The sequence below is a fragment of the Pseudophryne corroboree genome, chromosome 4, assembly GCF_028390025.1.
Source record: "Pseudophryne corroboree isolate aPseCor3 chromosome 4, aPseCor3.hap2, whole genome shotgun sequence".
NCBI classification, from domain to species: domain Eukaryota; kingdom Metazoa; phylum Chordata; class Amphibia; order Anura; family Myobatrachidae; genus Pseudophryne; species Pseudophryne corroboree.
Genome location: NC_086447.1, coordinates 458,542,250 through 458,567,525, shown reverse-complemented (window position 1 = coordinate 458,567,525; position 25,276 = coordinate 458,542,250). Strand labels below are relative to the sequence as shown.

The 25,276-nt window shown below is 45.4% G+C and overlaps 1 protein-coding gene across 1 annotated transcript in view; it reads right to left on the bottom strand.

Moving 5' to 3' along the window:
• Nucleotides 1-415: 415 nt before the first annotated feature.
• MANEA (mannosidase endo-alpha) overlaps nucleotides 416-25,276 on the bottom strand; it is a 96,479-nt gene continuing 71,618 nt past the window's right edge. The window contains exons 4-5 of the mRNA XM_063917004.1: nucleotides 8,151-8,227; nucleotides 416-1,628 (exon numbers count right to left, since the gene is read on the bottom strand). Coding sequence (XP_063773074.1) covers nucleotides 989-1,628; nucleotides 8,151-8,227 — 717 coding nt within the window. The 3' untranslated portion in view covers nucleotides 416-988. The remainder of the gene's footprint in view (nucleotides 1,629-8,150; nucleotides 8,228-25,276) is intronic.

The following is a 25,276-nucleotide window of genomic DNA, read 5'->3' as shown; positions in this document are numbered from 1 at the left end:
TGGAGCGAGGCACATTGCCCGAAAGAGGGGTTTGTTTTGTGAAAAAAATAAAAATAAACTGTGTCAACCATTACCATGTCAACCTTTTTCATGTCAACTTTTTATACTAGCTACCTTTTTTATGTCAACCGTTTGACCCTGTGGACCTTTTCCATGTTAACCATTTGGGGTCGACCTTTTTAATGTAAATCTATTGAACAACATCCGAACTTTAGTATGTTTTCATCATTTAAGCTTTCAATAAACTGATCAAAGCTAAACGGAGAATTGTTGTTGAGCTACTGTTCAGTTCAAGTTTGTCTCTAGGTTAGCAAATAAAATCCAGAGAGTTCAACTGAACAATGTCACTAGGACTCATTATCAAAGAAAATAATGTAATGCTACACAAAGTAGTAATATTCCAATACAAAAATCACACGTGGCAGTGTTTTTGTTTTATTCAGAAAAAAATGCTCTACAAAACATGAATTGTAATGAGAAGTGGTAATACAGTATGTTACATTTAAATTAAGGATAATGTACTAATGTACAGAGTGAACTGAATTTATCTCTAGTCCGAGAGCAACACGTTTGTATTCTATAAACCCAAGAGCAGTTGGTACACCATAAGTTATGCCAAGTCATCATCCTTTACTACAAATAAAGGCAATAAAATGTTCTCTCTCTCTCTCTCTATATATATATATATATATATATATATATATATATATATACACACATACACAATACATATTTTAGTGTAAGAATTCTTTATCAGAATGTATGAAGATTCAGTGGAACTGCAGTATGTATATTACTATTGGTCACTTTAACAAATACAAAACATATTTCAGTGCTAGAATACAATAGTGATTTGTCACATAATGCTCAACTTATCCGCATTAACTGATAATTAAAAAATACATTTTATATAAAAAGAAAATTCGGATTTCCTATAGTAAAGCAATGTTTTGAATAAGGATTTTAAAGTAACTGTAAACATGAACAGTCATTTCTCCAGCCATTGTTCTCGTTCTTTCATATATTTTTCAGACCATTTTCGTGTGAGCTCCAGATATATGTTAGGTTTATGAGGCAAGTAGTCTTCATATTTTATCAGAGTATTCTTTCTCGGAACTGCCGCTTCAATCTGTGTTCCTTCATGCCATTCATTAAATGATGTGATGGAAATGATGCTAGGTCGCTCCATCAGTGCTGCATTCAGAGCAGTTTCATAATATTTCCCATTAACCCTGTTTCTTGTATTTTTAGAATTCCAAGGACGTATGCTGGTGTCTATGTACCCCGGCCCAACACTTGGAATAAAAATCAAGTTGTTGGCATTGCAAAACTGTTTCAGACTGGCCCAGTGTTGATGTGAGGATCCATATGTAAAGCCATTTGTTGCAAAGTATGTGTAAAGTCCATCAAAACCACTTCTTTGAATATCAAATTTATGTTTCTCCTCTACAAGTAAAGCAATAAAAATGCCATCATATGGTGTATTCCGAATACTTTGGGATCCAGATGCTGTCAAAAGATTGGCCCATGTGTCAGGGGATGTTATATAGGAATCATAAATGTAAAACATGGGCAAACTTTTACCGGTAGTGGTCTTGTATTTGTAAAATGCTGGATGGTTCCCATATCTAGAAAAACAGGAAAACAAAAACACATACAAATAATCAAACAAGGTGCATGAAAGTACAGAACCGTCATGATGAGCAGTACAGTTGGTGTAGTGGCAGCGTTACGGTCTTACATCTCTAAGGTCTTGAGTTCAAATCCTGACCAAGGTCAAGTCTGTGCTGACTTTATATGTTCTCCATGTGTTTGTTTGGGCTCCCTGCAGGTACTCCAGTTTCCCCCACACTCCAAAAACATACAGGTAGGTTAATGGGCTTCTGACAAAAATTAACCATGGGGATATTTGTATCCATGTGATAGGGTATATAGATTGTAAGCTCCACTGGGACAGGTACAAATGTGAATGACTAAAATATTCTCTGTTAAGTGCTGCATATGTGTATGTTATATAAATTACTGATAATAAATAAAGATAAATTGTGGAAGTTGAGTGTAATACAAGTCATATTTATAGTAAAATCCTTAGGTGCATAATGTACAATATTGCAAATAAGCTGAAGTACAGTATGTAACTTACTATTACTCTTTTGGTCATGTTCCTGTACTTATCGGATGTATATGTGGTATTGCTAATTTAGACAGAATCATACATGTATGTTGCATGTGGTTATTTAGTGTGTTACCTGACTGACTCAACAGGGGTTGGGTAAGTATACTTAAGCCTCCCCCAAATTCTGATCCCCACGCAGCCTAACACTAACCGGTGGTGCCTAAACCTAACCCCCCACTCCCCACGCAGCTTAACTCTAACCCTCCCTGGTGGTGCCTAACCCCGCCCGCAGCCTACCTCCTCATCCAGTGGTGCCTAACCCTAACTACCCGCCAACCCCCTAGCCCGGTGGCCTGACCCTAGAAGTCTCCGGCTTACTTACGTTTGGTAAGTCAACGGTCGTGATTCTGAGTGATAAATATATGAAGTACTTATAGCACTACAATTACTAGTATGCACGGGGCAATACCTGGGTTTTAGAACTGGGGCTTACTTTGAAACATGGGGCACCCCTAAGATTCTTGATTGCATAGCCAAGAAGTGACTATACAATGGTATCATTATTATATGTTAATGTGAACATACAATATAATATAGTACATTAAAATAGGATGAAATATTATCAATATCAACTGCCAGATCACCAATCTCTTAAAATAATCCTATACCTGCACAGCAACCTTGACGAGACATGACACGCTACACCCCAGTATTCTAACAGGTCAACTGCTCCTCCTCTCTGGCCAAATCTCCATCAATTTTTGTCTCTGACCAAATGCTCCTGTTGTCCTGTCCTTCCACTGTGGAAATACCTGATTAGCAACCCCCCACTGGGTTTGGGCATGCCAGAAAAGGGCTGCATGGCACTAGGGAAAACCACCGCCTCATTTATTTCTTACCCCCTACAGAGTGGATCCATAATGTATGTCTAATTATAGAAAATAAGTCCCTGGGGAATGTTGTGGGGCTTACTAAGAATGGAGATTGATTTACTGTAACCCTATATGGTTATGGGGTAGCTACACTTGCAATATTAAATTAATCCACCTACCTGTACACCACAATATTTAAGAATATATAGGAATAAAACAACACAGTCTAAACAATATAACCTCACACCAACAGCAATCTCCACCTGATTCTTATATCCATCATACGCAATACATATTGGGAAACATGGCAGAGTAGTCGCAATGTCTCAATTCTATGAGGCATGTATAAAGAACAATGGCCCTCATTCCGAGTTGTTCGCTCGCAAGCTGCTTTTAGCAGCATTGCACACGCTAAGCCGCCGCCTACTGGGAGTGAATCTTAGCTTAGCAAAATTGCGAACGAAAGATTCTCAAAATTGCGAATAGAAATTTCTAAGCAGTTTCTGAGTAGCTCGACACTTACTCTGCCACTGCTATCAGTTCAGTCAATTTCGTTCCTGGTTTGACGTCACAAACACACCCAGCGTTCGCCCAGACACTCCCCCGTTTCTCCAGCCACTCCCGCGTTTTTTCCAGAAACGGCTGCGTTTTTTCACACACTCCCATAAAACGGCCAGTTTCCGCCCAGAAACACCCACTTCCTGTCAATGACACAACGATCACCAGAACGAAGAAAAAACCTCGTAATGCCGTGAGTAAAATACCAACTTCTTAGCAAATTTACTTGGCGCAGTCGCAGTGCGAACATTGCGCATGCGCAGTTTGCGGAAAATCGCTGTGATTCGAAAAAAAGAACGAGCGAACAACTCGGAATGAGGGCCAATAATGGAAGAAAAGTCATCATACTTCTGGCTTGATTATACTCTGTACATACTTATAGTGTCAAAAGTGTACACTAGAAGTTTGAGTCGGACATTAAAGCAAAAATATTTGTGCTCCCAACTCCCTTTCAAAAATCATAATCTGTAGTGTTTACGGTTGTTTTTTAATTAATTGTTAGTCTTAATGAAATAATTCAGAAACTAGTAATATCTTTCCATCTTGTTCCACCATAATCCAATGGGAATCTTGAAAATTTTGAGGATAAAAAAGAAACCACATAGAACACTCAAGCCACTACTGTGGAGCAGACCAACCAACATTGAGTTAAGCTTCAGTGAGTCCAGCTATTTCACAGCAGGGAAACCAAACAGCCCCCCGATAGCTAATTCTATCTGATAGGACAATTTCATCTTGATCCTGTGTACTACAAGTCCAGTGTCACATTATTGTATCAAATAAAATTGTTGATGTTAAATTGAAGAGACATTTACATATTCTTCGTGCGTGCCAAACAGTCCCTCTTGGCACGCCAGGTCATGTGACAATCTTCTAGCGTCGGGTATTTTTTTTGCCGATAATGCATCTTATTCACCACACAATGCAACAATGACACTTGTATATCTGTCTGTGAATGAGTCTCTGAATCCGTATACGAAGTGCTACAATGTAGCAGCCACATCTTTTTTCCAATACAAGTTATGCTCTGCTCTGTATACAGACTTGGTCACACACAAAATACAAGTGTCATATCAAATGAATCAGCACAGTCTCCTTGTGTACTAGTCGCATTGAGTTGAGAATAAGACACTTTGGGCACATGTATTAAGCCTGGAGAAGGTATAAAGAAGTGATAAACCAGTGATAAGCGCAGGGTGATAACACGCCAGCCAATCATTACAGATTTGAAAAAAAGACAGAAGCTGATTTGCTGGTGCGTTATCACCTTACACTTATCACTGGTTTATCATTTCTTTATCCCTTCTCCAAGCTTAATACATCTGCCTCAATTTCTGCACAGGACATGGTGGCTTACTCGCACTGTATGAGGGTGGATGTGTGAGCACATATCTGTAATCATACGTAACTTAAAAATGCAAGTACCCATACGGTACTTGAAGTCTCCATCAATCAATATGCTTACATCCCAAAGTTGTAGTGTCGTGTCATGTTCTAGCAGTGTCAATAGAAAAAAAAATGCAAGACTTACTGTACGAGTAAACATGATTTCTAGATAAGATTTTCACTTATATTGATTATTTATCAATATTTCAAGATACAAACTATACTTGTTTAAATCCACTGGAAGGTTTTGAAAAAATGAAACAAATGTAAAAAACTTTACATTCAGCTTTGACATGTAAAAATTATAAATGCGCATCATTATTAGTTGTAAAGTTTTATTACTCTTTTAAAAAAAAAAAAAATAACATTTATTATTTTGTTTAATTGAAAATGTAGATTTCCTCCACAGTTCCCTCATTACCAAATATATTTCAGTGTGAGGGCACCAAACCCAGCTTTGTGGAGTGCCGGGTATTGTTTGTATGTATGTATGTATGTATGTATGTATATCTATATCTATATTGGGGCAAAAAAGTATTTGGACAGCCACTGATTGTGCAAGGTGACCCACTTAAAAAGATGAGAGAGGTCTGTAATTTCCATCATAGGTACACTTCAACTGTGAGAGACAGAATCTGAAAAAAATACTAGGAAATCACATTGTATGATTTTTAAACAAATTTATTCGTATATTCTTGCGAAAAATAAATATTTGGACAATCAAAAAGTTTAACTCAATACTTTGTAAAACAGGTTGAGTATCCCATATCCAAATATTCCGAAATACGGACTTTTTCGTGTGAGAGTGAGATAGTGAAACCTTTGTTTTTTGATGGCTCAATGTACACAAACTTTGTTTAATACACAAAGTTATTATAAATATTGTATTAAATGACCTTCAGGCTGTGTGTATAAGGTGTATATGAAACATAAATGAATTGTGTGAATGTACACACACTTTGTCTAATACACAAAGTTATAAAAAATATTGGCAAAAATAACCTTCAGGCTGTGTGTATAAGGTGTATATGAAACATAAATGCATTCTGTGCTTAGATTGATTTAGGTCCCATCAATATGATATCTCATTATGGTATGCAATTATTCCAAAATACGGAAAAATCCGATATCCAAAATACCTCTGGTCCCAAGCATTTTGGATAAGGGACACTCAACCTGTATAACCTCGGTTGGCAATTACAGAGGTCAAACGTTTCCTGTAGTTCTTGACCAGGTTTGCACATACTCTAGCAGGTATTTTGGCCCACTCTTCCATGCAGATCTTCTCTAGATAAGTCATGTTTTAGGGCTGTCGCCGGGCAACACGGACTTTCAACTCCCTCCACAGATTTTCTATTGGGTTGAGGTCTGGAGACTGGCTAGGCCACTCAAGGACCTTGAAATGCTTCTTACGGAGCCAATCCTTAGTTGCATGGACGGTGTGTTTGGGGTCATTGTCATGCTGGAAGACCCAGCCACGTTCCATCTTCAATGCTATTACTGAGGGAAGGAGGTTTTTGCCCAAAATCTCACGATACATGGCCCCATTCAGCCACTCCTTAATACGGATCAGTCGTCCTGTCCCCTTTGCAGAAAAGCAGCCACAAAGCATGATGTCTCCACCCCCATGCTTCACAGTGGGTATGGTGTTCTTGGGATGCCATTCATCATTCTTCTCCCTCCAAACACTGCGAGTGGAGTTTATACCAAAAAGTTCGATTTTGCTCTCATCTGACCACAGTAAATTCTCCCAATCCTCCTCTGGATCATCCAGATGGTCACTGGCAAACTTTAGACGGGCCTGGACATGTGCTGGCTTAAGCAGGGGGACCTTTTGGGCGTTGCAGGATTTCAATCCATGACGACGTAGTGTGTTACTAATAGTAACCTTTGTGACTGTGGTCCCAGCTCTCTTGAGGTCATTGACCAGGTCCCCCTGTGTAGTTCTGGGCTGATTCCTCACCGTTCTCAAGATCATTGATAGCCCACGAGGTGAGATCTTGCATGGAGGCCCAGGTCGAGGGAGATTGTCAGTGATCTTGTATTTCTTCCATTTTTTTATAATTGCACCAACAGTTGATCTCTTCTCACCAAGCTGCTTGCCTATTGTCGAGTAGCTCATCCCAGCCTTGTGCATCTCTACAATTTTGTCCCTGGTGTCCTTAGACTGCTCTCTGGTCGTGGCCATGGTGGAGAGGTAACAGTCTGACTGTTTGAGGGTGTGGACGGGTGTCTTTTATACAGATAACCAGTACAAATAGGTGCCATTAATACAGGTAAGGAGTGGAGGATAGAAGAGCATCTTAAAGAAGAAATAACAGGTCTGTGAGATCCAGAAATCTTGCTGCTCGGTAGGTGGTCCAAATATTTATTTTCCACAAGAATATACAAGTAAATTGTTTAAAAATTATACAATGTGATTTCCTGTTCTTTTTTCAGATTCTGTCTCTCACAGTTGAAGTGTACCTATGATGGAAATTACAGACCTCTCTCATCTTTTTAAGTGGGTCAACTTGCACAATCGGTGGCTGTTCAAATACTTTTTGCCCGTGTGTGTGTGTGTGTGTGTATATACACACACATATATATATACACACACACACACACACAGTACATATTTACACATATATTTACATATGGAGAAGGGTAGCATCTGGGCACTTCTGGAGGGGGGCTGTGCCATTAAGCCCTGCATCCCACTGCTGTAAACTGCCGCAATGCATAGACTGGTGGTGAAGGGGTGGGTCTAAATGACGCAAACATGCATCCTTTTCGCCCACTCCTTCTACCCGAATCTGATATTCCAGCAACTGCTTCCAGGCGGCACTCCAAGGTCTTGAAAAAACTTTTATATGCAAAGCATAGTGCAAAACAGGGCAATAATATTGCCCTGTTTTGCACTATGCTTTGCATATAAAAGTTTTTTCAAGACCCTGGAGTGCCGCCTCTTGTCCTTTGCCAGATACACCTGAGCCACAGGTGGGGAAGGTACAGATACTGCATTATCTCTAGGAAGGCACCCAGGCATTTACATTGCTGCACAGAGTGCCGGATGTGTATATGTGTATGTGTATATATATATATATATATATATATATATATATATAAATCTTGTCCCATCGCTACTTATTCCAAAGGCTTGTAAGTGTTAAACACATTCATAGCTGCATGGAACATGCAATAATACAGAAATATAACAAATAATAGATAAAACGTACTTGTCAACAATATATTTTACATTGTTCCGTAAGCTGCGGTCATCTCTATTTTTGTATGGCTCAATATGAAAAGTAACCTACAAAAGAGAAATTTGTATTAACGTGCAAGCAATCAAAGTCAGAATGGGAAACAAACAAATAAAGTGATTAAAACAGGCAACTGAAGTCATTTATCTTTTACAGTGACCAGCCAAGGCTGAAATTAGAGCATGAGAAGGATGGCAATGGTGTAATTCAATCGATAAAGATACATACATATGTAGAAGAGATTATTATTTAAAAGGTCATCCCAAACACAAAGTAATAGAAATAAGCAGCAGAGAATACATTTTTTTTTATTCTTACCCGCAAAAAATAAAGAGGATTTTAATTACCTACCGGTATATCCTTTTCTCGTAGTCCGTAGGGGATACTGGGAATCCATTTAGTACCATGGGGTATACATGGGTCCACTAGGAGCCATGGGCACTATAGAAGTTTGATTATGTGTGCTGGCTCCTCCTTCTATGCCCCTCCTACCCGACTCAGTCTAGGAAACTGTGCCCGAGGAGACGGACATACTTTGAGAGAAGGATATAGAAAAGTCAAGTGGTGAGATTTCGAACCAGCACAACCAGAACAAGAGGAAATCCATGCTAACCAAACTTGTAAACAGGGACAGCAACAGCTGAACCAAACAACAATACTTAACTAAGTAACAGTGCAGGAAGAACAAAGCACCGGGCGGGCGCCCAGTATCCCCTACGGACTACGAGAAAAGGATTTACCGGTAGGTAATTAAAATCCTATTTTCTATTTCGTCCTATGAGATACTGGGAATCCATTTAGTACCATTGTGAAGTACCAAAGCTCCCAAACCGGGTGGGAGAGTGCGGAGGAGGTTCCTGACCAAACTGAAGGTCCTCAGAGACCAAGATATCGAACTTGTAAAACTTGGCAAACGTGTTCGAACCCGACCAAGTAGCTGCTCGGCAGAGCTGTAAAGCCGAGACACCCCGGGCAGCCGCCCAAGAGGAACCCACTGACCTAGTAGAGTGGGCTTGTACAGATTTTGGAATCGGCAAACCTGCCGTGGAATAAGCATGCTGGACAGTGAACCTGATCCAGCGCGTAATTGACTGCTTTGAAGCAGGACACCCAATCTTATTGTGATAATAAAGAACGAACAGCGAGTCTGATTTTCTGTGACGAGCTGTTCTCTTTACATACCCCTTCAAATCCTTTACAGTATCCAAAGACTTTGCAGTAGTAGAGGCGTCCGTAACAACTGGAACCACAATAGGTTGGTTGATGTGAAACGCGGACACCACTGAAGAATTTTAGCTGGGCTCCCACCTGCCTGTCTTCCAGGCATCGCGATCAACTGTCATGCGGAAGGTTTTGAGGAAGCAGAGTCTGAGCCCTGTTCCTGTGACCCAGCGGTCGTTGGTTTGTGTGGTCTTCCTCTAGCACCTCTGGCAGCGGTAGAAGAACCTCTGGCCTTGCCCCTAGACTTGGCAGTCTGAAAGGACTGTAAATTCGGTCCCGAGTAAGCCTTCCTAGCTGGCGGAGCTGCAGAAGGTAGGTTTGTGGACTTACCAGCAGTAGCACGGGAGATCCATTTGTCGAGTTCATCTCCAAATAAGGACTCACCTGTGAATGGCAGGCCTTCCACTCCTTTTCAGGAATCCACATCTGCAGTCCACTGATGTAGCCATAAACCCCTGCGTGCCGACACTGCCATAGCTGTAGAGCGTGCATTAGGCAAACCTATCTCCTTTATGGCTTCCACCATACAGTTTGCAGTCTCTTGTATGTGCTGCAGGAGCAAAATAATTTCCTCTTCAGGTAAGGTGTCTAACCCCTTAATTAAATTACCAGAACATTTAGCAATGGCTCGTGTAATCCACCCACATGCTATAGTGGGTCTCTGGGCCACCCCAGCAGCAGTATACAAAGATGTGTGTGTAGTCCCAATCTTGCGATCAGCCGCATCTTTTAGAGGGACTGCACAAGGGACCGGCAATACAATTTTACGTGAAAGCCTGGAGACTGAAGCATCCACTATTGGTGGAGTCTCCCATTTTTTCCTATCCTCAACAGGAAAAGGAAAAGATGATAACAACCGTCTAGGAATTAGAAATTTCTTATCTGGATTTACCCACGGTTCTTCAAACAGGGTATTTAGTTCCTTTGACACAGGAAAAGTGGCTGAGTATTTCTTCTTTATATTAAAGTAAGATTCCTCACACTCTTCTGTCACCTTATCAGGGATATTTAGAATTTCGCTGATAGCCTCTATGAGAGCCTCTACACCCTGTGACAGAGTACCCTCCCCTACCTCTATGTCCACCTCACCTTCCTCCACTTCTGACCCTTAATTATCAGAGTCAGAATGCAGGATATGGGCAAAAGTACATTTTTGCGGACAAATGGTAGAGGACTGAGATGCTGGTCTGGGTACTGAGTCCTTTTTCATAAACTCAGCCATAGACTGCCTTAAGTTTTGCGTCTCTTTCTCATTGTGAGATAATTTTGTAGAAATGATGGAAATCATTCCCATAATGGAGTCCAGCCATGCTGGTTCTGCACCACTAGCCTCAGAAGGGATACTACACTGAGTACACACTAGTGAATCCCCTGGAGAAGAGGAACACTATGCCTTACAGGAAATACACCCTTTGCCTGACATACTGCAGTAGTGACAGCACACACACAGGATAAGGTTAAAAGCACAATTAACCCACAAAGAGCCCTTCCAGAGAGACAGAGAGATTATGGAACCAGCACACGGCGCCCTTATTGCTAATGCCAAGCTTAGCTGGTTCGCAGACTAAGGGGCTAATTCAGACCTGATCGTAGATGTGCTGAATTTAGCACATCTACGATCAGTCACACTAACATGCGGAGGGATCTCCAGCATCGGGCAAGCCTGCCCTGCATGCTAGTCCCTGCCCCGTCGCACAGCTACAGAAGCGTTGCTTTAGGACTTCAGGAGTAGCTACCAGCCAGTGTATCTCCTGCGCGCTGGCAGGGAGCTACTCGTCACTGCCCGGGTCGCAGCGGCTGCATGCAACGTTACGCAGCCACCACGGCCCCCCCCCAATGGCCCGGGCATGCCTGCGATATCCGAACCGCGCCCCCTAAACTGCGGCTCATCGCCGCCGGCCTGCCCCTTCCCACCCAGTGACAACCTCTACCTGTTAATCAGGCAGAAGCGAACGCAGGGCAACGACAGCATGCGCAGTTCAGACATGATCGCTGCTGTGCGAAAACGCACAGCACCGATCAGGTCTGATTCAGCCCCTAAGTACCTAGATTAGGGACTTGGTACACTAGTAAATCGCTCCCCCCCTGCTATGTCCCCCTGGTACCGCTGAGGTAATCTGGAGTCTCTCTGGAGCAGCTGCACGTCCCTGTCAGTCAGCATCTGTGTTAGCTGCAGTAGGGAAAATGGCACTTGTGAGCTGCTAGATCCGCTCATAGTGAAGCACCGCCCCTTCAATGGCGCGCGGTCTTCCCGCTCTTCTTTATACTGGCTTTGTGTGTCTTGTGTGCATAAAATGGAGTAAGCCCCCTTTTATGACTGTAGTGCTGTGTACACTATAGTGTTCTTAGTCAGGAGACTCCGTTTGCCCCGTTTAGAAGCCGCTCGTTTCCATACCCTCGTGCCGCCATAATGGTCGGCGACCCGCTAAGCAAGATGGCTTAGTACTCACCACTCTTCATTCTTCTGGCTCCGTTAGGGGTGGTGGCGTGCTGCGGGAATGTACGCTCGCCGTGGTGGGGCTTACGAATAGTTCCCTCAGGAGCTAGCGTCCTGTCAGCGGGGAACGGGACCATTAACCCTTAGTGGGGGTGGGCCATTTCCCTCCCCGTCCTCCTAAGTCCCACAAAGCAGGCAGGCTGCTACTATCCAGTCCTGCCTAAAATAAATGCAGAAAACTGTTCAGGAGCTTCCAGAGACGTGACCGGCTCCTCCAGGCACATTTTCTAAACGGAGTCTGGTAGGAGGGGCATAGAGGGAGGAACCAGCACACATAATCAAACTTCTATAGTGCCCATGGCTCCTAGTGGACCCATCTATTCCCCATGGTATTAAATGGATTCCCAGTTTCCCTAGGATGTAAGAGAAAATATATATATATAAAAAAAAAAATGAAGATACTGGTTGAGTATCCCTTATCCAGATAATCCGAAATACGGAATATTCCGAAAGACGGAATTGTTTGAGTGAGAGTGAGATAGTGAAACATTTGTTTTCTGATGGCTCAAATGTACACAAACTTTGTTTTATACACAAAATTATTAAAAATATTGTATTAAATGAGCTTCAGGCTGTGTGTATAAGGTGTATATGAAACATAAATTAATTGTGTGAATGTACACACACTTTGTTTAATGCACAAAGTTATTAAAAAATAAGAATTTACTCACCGGTAATTCTATTTTTCGTAGTCCGTAGTGGATGCTGGGAACTCCGTAAGGACCATGGGGAATAGACGGGCTCCGCAGGAGACTGGGCACTCTAAAGAAAAGATTAGGTACTATCTGGTGTGCACTGGCTCCTCCCTCTATGCCCCTCCTCCAGACCTCAGTTAGGGAAACTGTGCCCGGAAGAGCTGACATTACAAGGAAAGGATTTTTGGAATCCAGGGTAAGACTCATACCAGCCACACCAATCACACCGTACAACTTGTGATAACCTTACCCAGTTAACAGTATGAACAACAACTGAGCCTCACTCAACGGATGGCTCATAACAATAACCCTTATTTAAGCAATAACTATATACACGTATTGCAGAAAGTCCGCACTTGGGACGGGCGCCCAGCATCCACTACGGACTACGAGAAATAGAATTACCGGTGAGTAAATTCTTATTTTCTCTGACGTCCTAGTGGATGCTGGGAACTCCGTAAGGACCATGGGGATTATACCAAAGCTCCCAAACGGGCGGGAGAGTGCGGATGACTCTGCAGCACCGAATGAGCAAACACAAGTCCTCCTCAGCCAGGGTATCAAACTTGTAGAACTTTGCAAAGGTGTTTGAACCCGACCAAGTAGCCACTCGGCAAAGCTGTAAAGCCGAGACCCCTCGGGCAGCCGCCCAAGAAGAGCCCACCTTCCTTGTGGAATGGGCTTTTACTGATTTTGGATGCGGCAATCCAGCCGCAGAATGAGCCAGCTGAATCGTGCTACAGATCCAGCGAGCAATAGTTTGCTTTGAAGCAGGAGCACCCAGCTTGTTGGGTGCATGCAGGATAAACAGCGAGTCAGTCTTCCTGACTCCAGCCGTTCTGGAAACATATATTTTCAAAGCCCTGACTACGTCCAGCAACTTGGAGTCCTCCAAGTCCCGAGTAGCCGCAGGCACCACAATAGGTTGGTTCAAATGAAACGATGATACCACCTTTGGGAGAAATTGGGAACGAGACCCAGCTGGAATTCCTCTGTAGGGGCCGTCCTGGCCTCACACCAAGCAACATATTTTCGCCATATACGGTGATAATGCTATGCTGTCACGTCCTTCCTAGCCTTTATCAGCATAGGAATAACTTCATCCGGAATGCCTTTTTCCGCTAGGATCCGGCGTTCAACCGCCATGCCGTCAAACGCAGCCGCGGTAAGTCTTGGAACAGACAGGGCCCTTGTTGCAGCAGGTCCTGTCTGAGAGGCAGAGGCCATGGGTCCTCTGTGCGCATTTCTTGCAGTTCCGGGTACCAAGTCCTTCTTGGCCAATCCGGAACAATGAGTATTGTTCTTATTCCTCTCTTTCTTACTATTCTCAGTACCTTGGGTATGAGAGGAAGAGGAGGAAACACATATACCGACTGGTACACCCACGGTGTCACTAGGGCGTCCACAGCTATCGCCTGAGGGTCCCGTGACCTGGCGCAATATCTTTTTAGCTTTTTTTTGAGGCGGGATGCCATCATGTCCACCTGTGGCAGTTCCCATCGCTTTGCAATCTGTGTGAAGACTTCTTGATGAAGTCCCCACTCTCCCGGGTGGAGGTCGTGTCTGCTGAGAAAGTCTGCTTCCCAGTTGTCCACTCCCGGAATGAACACTGCTGACAGTGCTTGCACGTGATTCTCCGCCCACCGAAGAATCTTTGTGGCTTCCGCCATTGCCATCCTGCTTCTTGTGCCGCCCTGGCGGTTTACATGGGCGACCGCCGTGATGTTGTCTGACTGAATCAGCACTGGCCGGTTTCGAAGCAGGGGCTCTGCCTGACTCAGGGCGTTGTAAATGGCCCTTAGTTCCAATATATTTATGTGTAGAGAAGTCTCCAGACTTGACCACAGCCCTTGGAAGTTTCTTCCCTGAGTGACTGCCCCCCATCCTCGGAGGCTTGCATCCGTGGTCACCAGGACCCAGTCCTGTATGCCGAACCTGCGGCCCTCGAGAAGGTGAGCACTCTGCAGCCACCACAGAAGAGACACCCTGGCCCTTGGGGACAGGGTGATCAGCCGATGCATCTGGAGATGCGATCCGGACCACTTGTCCAACAGATCCCACTGAAAGATCCTTGCATGGAACCTGCCGAAGGGAATGGCTTGATGCACCGATACCTGTTTTGGTTTCAGGAGGTCCCTGACCAGAGATGCTAATTCCTGGGCTTTCTCCACCGGGAGAAACACCTTCTTCTGTTCTGTGTCCAGAATCATGCCCAGGAAAAGCAGACGCGTCGTAGGAATCAGCTCCGACTTTGGAACATTCAGAATCCAGCCGTGCTGTTGCAACACTTCCTGAGAGAGTGCTACGCTGACCAAAAACTGCTCTCTGGACCTCGCCTTTATGAGGAGATCGTCCAAGTACGGGATAACTATAACTCCCTTCTTCCGAAGGAGTATCATCATTTCGGCCATTACCTTGGTAAATATCCTCGGTGCCGTGGACAGGCCAAACGGCAACGTCTGGAACTGGTAATGACAGTCCTGTACCACAAACCTGAGGTACTCCTGGTGAAGTGGGTAAATGGGGACATGCAAGTAAGCATCCTTGATGTCCAGCGACACCGTAAAATCCCCCTCTTCCAGGCTTGCAATAACCGCTCTGAGCGATTCCATTTTGAACTTGAATTTCTTTATATAAGTGTTCAAGGATTTTAAATTCAGAATGGGTCTCACCGAACCGTCCGGTTTCGGTACCACAAACATTGTGGAATAGTAACCCCTTCCCTGTTGAAGGAGGGGGACCCTGATAATCACTTGCTGGAGGTACAGCTTGTGAATTGCTGCCAGTACTACCTCCCTTTCCATGGGGGAAGCTGGCAAGGCTGATTTGAGGTAAGGTGGGGGGGAGTCGCTTCGAATTCAAGCTTGTATCCCTGAGATACAATTTGTATAGCCCAGAGATCCACCTGTGAGCGAACCCACTGGTTGCTGAAGTTTCGGAGACGCGCCCCCACCGCACCTGGCTCCGCCTGTGGAGCCCCAACGTCATGCGGTGGACTTAGTGGAAGCAGGGGAGGACTTTTGTTCCTGGGAACTGGCTGCATGGTGCAGCTTCTTACCTCTACCCCTGCCTCTGGCAAGAAAGGATGCGCCCCTGACCCTCTTGCCTTTCTGAGAACGAAAGGACTGCATTTGATAATACGGTGCTTTCTTAGGCTGTGAGGAAACCTGAGGCAAGAAAGTCGACTTTCCAGCTGTCGCTGTGGACACGAGGTCCGATAGACCGTCCCCAAACAATTCCTCACCCTTATAAGGCAAAACCTCCATGTGTTTTTTAGAATCAGCATCTCCTGTCCATTGCCGAGTCCATAAGACCCTCCTGGCAGAAATGGATATAGCATTAATTCTAGAGCCCAGCAGGCAAATGTCCCTCGGAGCATCCCGCATATATAAGACGACGTCTTTTATATGGCCCAGGGTTAGCAAAACAGTATCCCTGTCGAGGGAATCTATGTCGTCTGACAGAGTATCTGTCCATGCTGCTACAGCACTACACATCCAGGCTGAAGCAATAGCAGGTCTCAGTAGAGTACCAGAGTGTGTATACACTGACTTCAGGATAGCTTCCTGCTTTCTATCCGCAGGCTCCTTTATGGCGGCCGTATCCTGAGACGGCAGGGCCACCTTTTTAGATAAGCGTGTCAGCGCCTTGTCCACCCTAGGGGATGTTTCCCAACGTAACCTGTCCGTTGGCGGGAAAGGGTACGCCATCAGTAACCTCTTAGAAATCACTAGTTTCTTATCAGGGGAACTCCACGCTTCTTCACATAATTCATTTAATTCATCAGATGGGGGAAAAGTCACTGGCTGCTTTTTCTCCCCAAACATATAAACCCTCTTGGTATTAACAGGGTTAATCTCAGAAATGTGTAATACATCTTTCATTGCAACTTTCATTGCAATAATCATGTATCGGACTCCGTGTCGACATCTGTGTCAACCATCTGAGATAGAGGGCGTTTATGAGGCCCTGACGGTTTCTGAGCCGCCTGGGCAGGCGCGGGCTGAGACCCCGGCTGTCCCAAGGCTGCAGCGTCATCAAACCTTTTATGTAAGGAGCTTACATTGTCGTTTAAGACCTTCCACATATCCATCCAATCAGGTGTCGGCTCCGACGGGGGCGACACCACACTTATCTGCCCTTGCTCCGCCTCCACGTAACCCTCCTCATCAAACATGTCGACACAGCCGTACCGACACACCGCACACACACAGGGAATGCTCAGACTGAGGACAGGACCCCACAAAGTCCTTTGGGGAGACAGAGAGAGAGAGTATGCCAGCACACACCACAGCGCTATATAACACAGGGATTTTCACTTATAATAAGTGATTACCCAATAGCTGCCTTATATGTTTTATTTGCGCCTAAATTTATGTGCCCCCCCTCTCTTTTTTACCCTTCTTGTACCTGGATGCTGCAGGGGAGAGCCTGGGGAGCTGCTTCCAGCGGAGCTGTGAAGAGAAAATGGCGCTGGTGTGCTGAGGAAGAAGGCCCCGCCCCTCAGTGGCGGGCTTCTGTCCCGCTTTCTGTGTAAAATAATGGCGGGGGTTTTTACATATATACAGTACCAGACTGTATATATGTATTTTTATTGCCAAAAGGAACTTCAATTGCTGCCCAGGGCGCGCCCCCCCCCCCCCCCCCCCCCTAGCACCCTGCACCCTACAGTGACCGGAGTGTGTAAGTGTGCTGGGAGCAATGGCGCACAGCTGCGATGCTGTGCGCTACCTTAAATGAAGACAGGAGTCTTCTGCCGCCGATTTCGCTTCCAGCTTCTGTTCTTCTGGCTCTGCGAGGGGGACGGCGGCGCGGCTCCGGGAACGGACGATCGAGGACAGGTGCCTGTGTTTGAACCCTCTGGAGCTAATCGTGTCCAGTAGCCTAAGAAGCACAAGCTAGCTGCAAGCAGGTAGGTTTGCTTCTCTCCCCTTAGTCCCACGTAGCAGTGAGTCTGTTGCCAGCAGAAGCTCACTGAAAATAAAAAAACCTAATAAATACTTTCTTTACTAGCAAGCTCAGGAGAGCCCACTAAGAGCACCCAGCTCTGGCCGGGCACAGATTCTAACTGAGGTCTGGAGGAGGGGCATAGAGGGAGGAGCCAGTGCACACCAGATAGTACCTAATCTTTTCTTTAGAGTGCCCAGTCTCCTGCGGAGCCCGTCTATTCCCCATGGTCCTTACGGAATTCCCAGCATCCACTAGGACGTCAGAGAAATATTGGCTAAAATTATCTTCAGGCTATGTGTATAAGGTGTATATGAAACATAAATGCATTCTGTGCTTAGACTAAGGTCCCATCGCCATGAAATCTCATTATGGTATGCAATTATTCCAAAATACTGCAAAATCCGATATCCAAAATACTTCTAGTCCCAAGCATTTTGGATAAGGGATACTCAACCTGTATAAGAAACAATTAAAGTAAGGAAAGGAGAGCAATAGATCACATTTACACAAATGTACTGCAGCCTCTTTTAATGCCCCACCACCAAGCACTGGGCCTAATTAAGGTTTGTAGGCAAAGCAAAAAAGCACACAACTGCGTAAAACAATGTTGCACTACAGGTGGGGCAGATGTAATGTGCAGAGAGTTAGATTTGGGTGGGTTATACTGTATGTTTTCTGTGCAGGGTAAATATTGCACAGTTTTATTTTCACACTGCAATTAAGATTTCAGTTTGGGAATACCCCTCCCAAATCTAATCTCTCTGCACATGTTACATCTGCCCCACCTGCAGTGCAACATGGTTTGGCCCAGCTGTGTGCTTTTTTGCTTTGCTTACAAACCTGAATCAGGTCTACTGCTCTGATGCCAAAGGGTAGAATTACAAAAGCTTCTAAATCAGACAAGAGGCGGTGTTGCCTATAGCAACCAATCAGATTCTATCATTTCTGTATGGTATTCTAGAAAGTGATACACATAATCTGATTGGTTGCTATGGACAACACGCGGCTTGTCTGTTTTAGAAGCTTTAGTTAGTTAATCTGTCCCCAAATGTCACTGGATGTGGTAAACATTCTGCATTTATCAATTACAGTACTGATGCAAAACATGCTTAATTGAACTAAAATGAAATCAAATCATCATAACACATAAATGTAGCTCAATATAGAACGTGTATGCTATCAGAACCACTCAGAATCCCAGCGCCACCGCTATGCCAGACAGGTAAAGTTAGGTAAATTAATTACCCTGTCCCCTGTCAGCATTCTAATTGTCGGGATGCTGGTGTCGGTCATATCTCACTCATATAAAAGGACCTAATTGCCAGCATAAAACCCATGCTCTGCATCACAAGTTTCTTTAGTTGTAAACTAATTAATTTCATATACAGATGTGTCCTCATACATCCTGAATCAATACACCACGTAGCGGGAGATGCCTGGCGTGAGTGAGCAGACAGGTCCTTTTTTTGCCAAATACTGTACGCATCTTATTCAAATTGCTATGCATTTAGGACACCAGATCAGACTTTGCTGATAAAAATAATATGCGGCATGCCTATATTCTCTGTGAGACTATGGCTCTATCTTCATAAGAAATAGTATGTTACAGTGTTTTCTAGGAGAACACTGCAGTGTAGCATTTCGTATGCAAATACAGTCTTGGTCACACAAAGAATATAGCCATGCCGCATATTATTTTAATCAGCATTAGCTACTTGAAAGTCCTATTCACATAATTTTGCGAATAATGGAAAAAGTCGCACATAAACATGCTCAGTGCTACAGAGTCACGCCAAGGGCTGTTTAATGTGCAGGGAGGTTAGATGTAAGTGAACGGGTGTGGTATGGTATGCCGGCAGCCGGGCTCCCGACGGCCAGCATACCGGCGCCGGCAACCCGACCGCCGACATACCGACAGCGTGGCGAGCGCAAATGAGCCCCTTACGGGTTCGCTGTGCTCGCCACGCTGCAGGTACGGTGGCGCGCTATGCGCGCCACGCTATTTATTCTCCCTCCAGGGGGTCGTGGACCCCCACGAGGGAGAAAAACTGTCGGTATGCCGGCTGTCGGGATTCCGTCGCCGGAATACTGTGCGCCGGAATCCAGACAGTCGGCAACCTGAAAACCACCCAAGTGAACACATCTGTAGCATGGCAAACCAAATTAACACCATTACCTTCTCACGGTGGATCCAGAACAAACTGACAGGGGGGGCATCTTGACAGCAAATGAGGAGGGGAGGGTTCTTTAGCACTTACAGTGCAAATGCCCCAGGAAACAGGGGTGTGGCCTCACAACAAGGGCCGTGGTCTCAAAGAGAATGCCGTATCCATGAGGCATTGGGTGACGCCAGGGGTTGGGTGAGAGGGGGAGGCTGTGGGTGACAAAGAGGATGATGGGAAGAGACAGTGGGAGATGGAGAGGCAGTGGGTGACAGGAGAGAATGAAGGGGAGAGGCAGTGGATTATGTCAGGGAGAGAGTGACAGGTAGGTGGTGACGGGCAAGGCAGTAAGTGACAGGGAGAGGGTGATGCCTTGGAGAGGCAGAGGGTGACAGGTGAGGGAGAGTAATGGGGAGATTGTAATGCAGGGGAAAGGCAGATGGTGGGGCAGTGGATAACGGCAAAAGACAGTTAGACAGAGAGGTAGTGAGTGACAGGGAGAGGCAGTGGGTGATACCAGGAAGAGGGTGAGAGGCAGTGGGTGATACCAGGAAGAGGGTGAGAGGCAGTGGGTGATACCAGGAAGAGGGTGAGAGGCAGTGGGTGATACCAGGAAGAGGGTGAGAGGCAGTGGGTGATACCAGGAAGAGGGTGAGAGGCAGTGGGTGACAGGGAAAGGCAGTGGATGACAGGGAAAGGCAGTGGGTGAAGATAACAGGATTTTAATACCTACCGGTAAATCCTTTTCTCCTAGTCCGTAGAGGATGCTGGGGTCCACTTCAGTACCATGGGGTATAGACTGTTCCGCAGGAGCCATGGGCACTTTAAGACTTTTAAAGGGTGAGAACTGGCTCCTCCCTCTATGCCCCTCCTCCAGACCTCAGTATAGGAACTGTGCCCAGGGAGACGGACATTTCGAGGAAAGGATTTACTTTTAAACTAATGGTGAGATTCATACCAGCTCACACCTCAACCATGCCGCACAACACGGCATTCAACTTAACACATACCAACGGGTATGAACAATTGCAGCAATTGTAACTACAAAACTAACAACTGCAGGTAAAGTATGCACTGGGTTGGGTGCCCAGCATCCTCTACGGACTAGGCGAAAAGGATTTACCGGTAGGTATTAAAATCCTGTTTTCTCATACGTTCTAGAGGATGCTGGGGTCCACTTCAGTACCATGGGGTTATACCAAAGCTCCAGTACGGGCGGGAGAGTGCGGATGACCCTGCAGCACCGAATGACCAAACTTGAGGTCCTCATCGGCCAAGGTGTCAAATTTGTAAAACTATGCAAACGTGTTTGCCCCTGACCAAGTAGCTGCTCGGCAAAGTTGTAGCGCCGAGACCCCCCGGGCAGCCGCCCAGGATGAGCCCACCTTCCTAGTAGAATGCACATTTACCGACTTCGGTATCGGCAATCCTGCTGTGGAATGAGTGTGCTGAATTGTCCCTCTGACCCAGCGCGCAATGGTCGGCATGGAAGCAGGACACCCAATCTTGTTGGGACCATACAGGATAGACAGAGCCTCTGTTTTCCGAATCCTAGCGGTTCTTGTGACATAAATTTTCAAAGCCCTAACCACATCAAGAGACTTTGATGCAGCGAAGGTGTCAGTAGCCACTGGAACCGCAATAGGCTGGTTTATATGGAAAGACAAACCACCTTCGAAAGAAATTGTTGGCGAGTTCTCAACTCTGCCCTATCTTCATGGAAGATCAGGTAAGGGCTCTTGTGAGACAAGGCCCCCCAACTCCGATACAGTCCTTGCGGAAGCCAAGGCCAATAGCATGACCACTTTCCAAGTGAGAAACTTCAATTCTATCTCTTGTAGAGGTTCAAACCAATCCGATTGAAGGAATTGCCACACCACTTTAAGGTCCCATGGTGCCACCAAAGGCACAAATGGAGGTTGGATGTGCAGCACCCCTTTCACGAATGTCTGAACTTCTGGAAGAGAGGCCAATTGTTTTTGAAAGAAAACTGATAAGGCCGAAATCTGGACATTGACTGAACCCAATCTCAGGCCCGCATCCACACCTGCCTGCAGAAAATGGGAGAAAATGTCCCAAGTGAAACTCTTCCGTAGAAGCCTTCTTGGATTCACACCAAGACACATATTTTCTCCAAATACGGTGATAATGTCTAGACGTTACTCCTTTCCTGGCCTGAATAAGAGTTGAGATGACTTCTTTGGGAATACCCTTACGGGCTAGGATCGCTCAACAGCCATGCCGTCAAACGTAGTCGTGGTAAGTCTTGATACACACACGGCCCCTGCAGCAGCAGGTCCTCGCGAAGAGGAAGAGGCCAAGGATCTTCTACGAGCAACTCCTAAAGATCTGGAAACCACACCCTTCTTGGCCAGTCTGGGACAATGAGGATCGCTCGAACCCTTGTTCTTCTTATGAACTTGAGAACTTTTGGTATCAGTAGAAGTGGAGGGAAGACATACACCGACCGAAAAACCCACTGTGACACCAGTGCATCCACTGCTATTGCTTGAGGGTCTCTTGACCTGGAACAATAGCTCTGAAGCTTCTTGTTGAGACGAGATGCCATCATGTCTACTTGAGGAACTCCCCAAAGACCTGTCACCTCTGCAAAGACTTCTTAGTGGATGCCCCACTCTCCTGGATGGAGATCGTGTCTGCTGAGGAAGTCTGCTTCCCAGTTGTCCACTCCCGGAATGAAAATTGGCGACAGAGCTCTTGCATGTCTTTCTGCGCAGAGGAGGATCTTTGTCACCTCTGCAATTGAGGCTCTGCTTTTCATTCCGCCCCGACGGTTTATGTACGCGACTGCTGTTACATTGTCTGACTGGATCTGTACGGGTTAATCTTGAAGAAGATGCCCTGCTTGTAGAAGGCCATTGTAAATGTCTCTCAACTCCAGAACGTTTATGTGAAGACAGGATTCCTGACTCGACCATTTTCCTTAGAAGCTTTTTCCCTGTGTGACTGCTCCCCATCCCCAGAGACTTGCATCCGTGGTCACTAGGATCCAGTCTTGAATCCCGAACCTGTGTACCTCTAATAGGTGAGAACTGTGCAGCCACCACAGGAGCGAAATCCTGGCTTTGGATGACAGGATTATCTTCTGGTGCATGTGTAGATGGGATCCAGACCACTTGTCCAACAGGTCCCACTGGAATACTCTGGCATGGAATCGGCCAAACTGTATGTCCTCGTAGGCCGCTACCATCTTTCCCAACAACCGAATGCATTGATGGATCGACACTCTTGTTGGTTTCAAAACCTGTTTGACCATTCTCCGGATTTCCAGACCCTTTCTACTGGAAGAAATACTCTCTGTACTTCTGTGTCCAGTATCATCCCCAGAAAGGACAATCTTGTCGTTGGTTCCAACTGCGACTTCGGAAAATTCAAGATCCAACCGTGTTGTTGGAGTACTGACAGGGAGAGTGCAATGCTCTGTACGAACCGTACCCTGGATCTCGCTTTTATCAGGAGATCATCCAGGTAAGGAATTATATTGACTCCTTGTTGTTGAAGGAGGACCATCATCTCTGCCATCACCTTGGTGAATACCCTCGGTGCCGAACGGCAACGTCTGGAAGTGGTAATGGCAATCCTGTACTGCGAATCTCAGATAAGCTTGATGAGGAGGATAAATGGGAACATGCAAGTAAGCATCTTTTATGTGTACTCACACCATGAAGTCCCCTTTCTCCAGACTGGAAATCACTGCTCTCAGACATTCCATCTTAAACTTGAATCTTTTCAGATAGAGAATCAGAGATTTAGTTTAAAATTGGTCTGACCGAGCCGTCCGGCTTCGGAACTACGAAGAGGCTTGAATAATACCCTTCTCCCTGTTGTGACAAGGGTACTAGGACAATGACCTGATACTGACATAATCTATGAATTGCAGCTGTTACTACTTCTCTGTCTGGAAGAGAAGCTGGTAAGGTCGATTTGAAAAATCGGCATGGGGGGGGGGGGGGGGGACGTCTTGAAACTCCAGTTTGTATCCATGGGACACTACTTGCAAGACCCATGGGTCCAGGCCAGATTAAACCCAGATCTGACTGAAAAGTTTCAGACGTGCTCCCACCCGAGCGGACTTCCGCACGGGAGCCCCAGCATCATGCTGCAGACTTGGCAGGAGCAGGGGTTGATTTCTGCTCCTGCGTTCCTGGAGACGCTGTGGACTTTTTTCCTCTTCCCCCTCCCTCTACCTGCAAAGAAAGGGGAACCTTTTACCCTTTTTGTACCGAAAGGACTGCATCTAAGAGTGATGTTTCTTTTTTGTCGATGCAAGAGCATAAGGCAAGAATGTCGACTTACCTGCGGTAGCCGCAGAGACCAAAGCATCCAGCCCATCTCCAAACAAGGCCTCACCTTTATACGGGAGAGCCTCCATATTTCTTTTGGAATCTGCGTCAGCATTCCATTGGCGAATCCACAACGCCCTCCGAGCTGAGAGTGCCACAGTAGCCACTTTTGAACCCAAAAGGCCAATATCTTTCATGGCTTCTAACATGTATGCAGCAGCGTCTTTAATATGACCTAAAGTTAGGAGTATCTCATCTCTATCTATCGTGTCAATTTCAGATGACAAGTTGTCTGATCATTTTTCAATAGCCCTACTCACCCATGCACAAGCGAGTAGCATACCATTGGCCACATAAATAGATTTTAACGTAGTCTCTAACTTGCGGTCTGCCGGCTCCTTTAGTGAAGCCGTCCCAGGTGCAGGGATAATCACCTTTTTAGTTAAACGTGACACGGCACTGTCTAGAACGGGGGTGACTCCTATCTTCTCCTGTCCTCTGCCGGGAAAGGATAAGCAACCTGAATTCTTTTGGGAATTTGAAATTTCTTTTCAGGGTTTGCCCAAATTCCCTCAAAGAGAGTATTTAGCTCGTGAGAAGGAGGGAAGGTTACGTTAATTTTCTTTTCCTTATAAAAATAAGCCTTCTCCTGAGGTAATGGAGGGGCTTCCGTAACTTCTAAGACCTCCTTTATAGCAACAATCATGTATTGAATGCTTTTTGCCAATTTAGCATCTATTTCCCTGGACTCACTAGTCGACACAGGAATCAGAGTAAGTGTCGGTATGAGTATGTACTATTTGTGCAAATGGCCTCTTATGTGACCCAGAGAGATTCCCTGAGGGTGATAAGGCAGTTTTCTGCATGAGTCTCAGACTTATCCAATCTCTTACTGATAAGATTCACACTATCACGTAATTCTATCATCCATTCAGGCTCTTGGTGTGTCGGCAGCGCCACCACATTACAACTCGGTGTCCCTAAAATGGCTCCCTCAGGGGAAGAGCTCCCTGCCTCAGACACACACGTGCACAACCACACCACAGACACTTCGGGACTTATATGGGACAGACCCACAGTAAAATCTGTTAGAAGGACACAGATACGATTTGCCAGTTCACAACCCAGCGCCAGTGATAAGATTTCTGTGAAACACAAAATGCCCACAGAAGTGTTAAATACACAATATAGCACCAAATTACACTGTGGCCCCCCTGTTTTGCACCCTGATACTTGTTTCAGAAGTGGAGGAGGACCAGCGTTCTTCTCT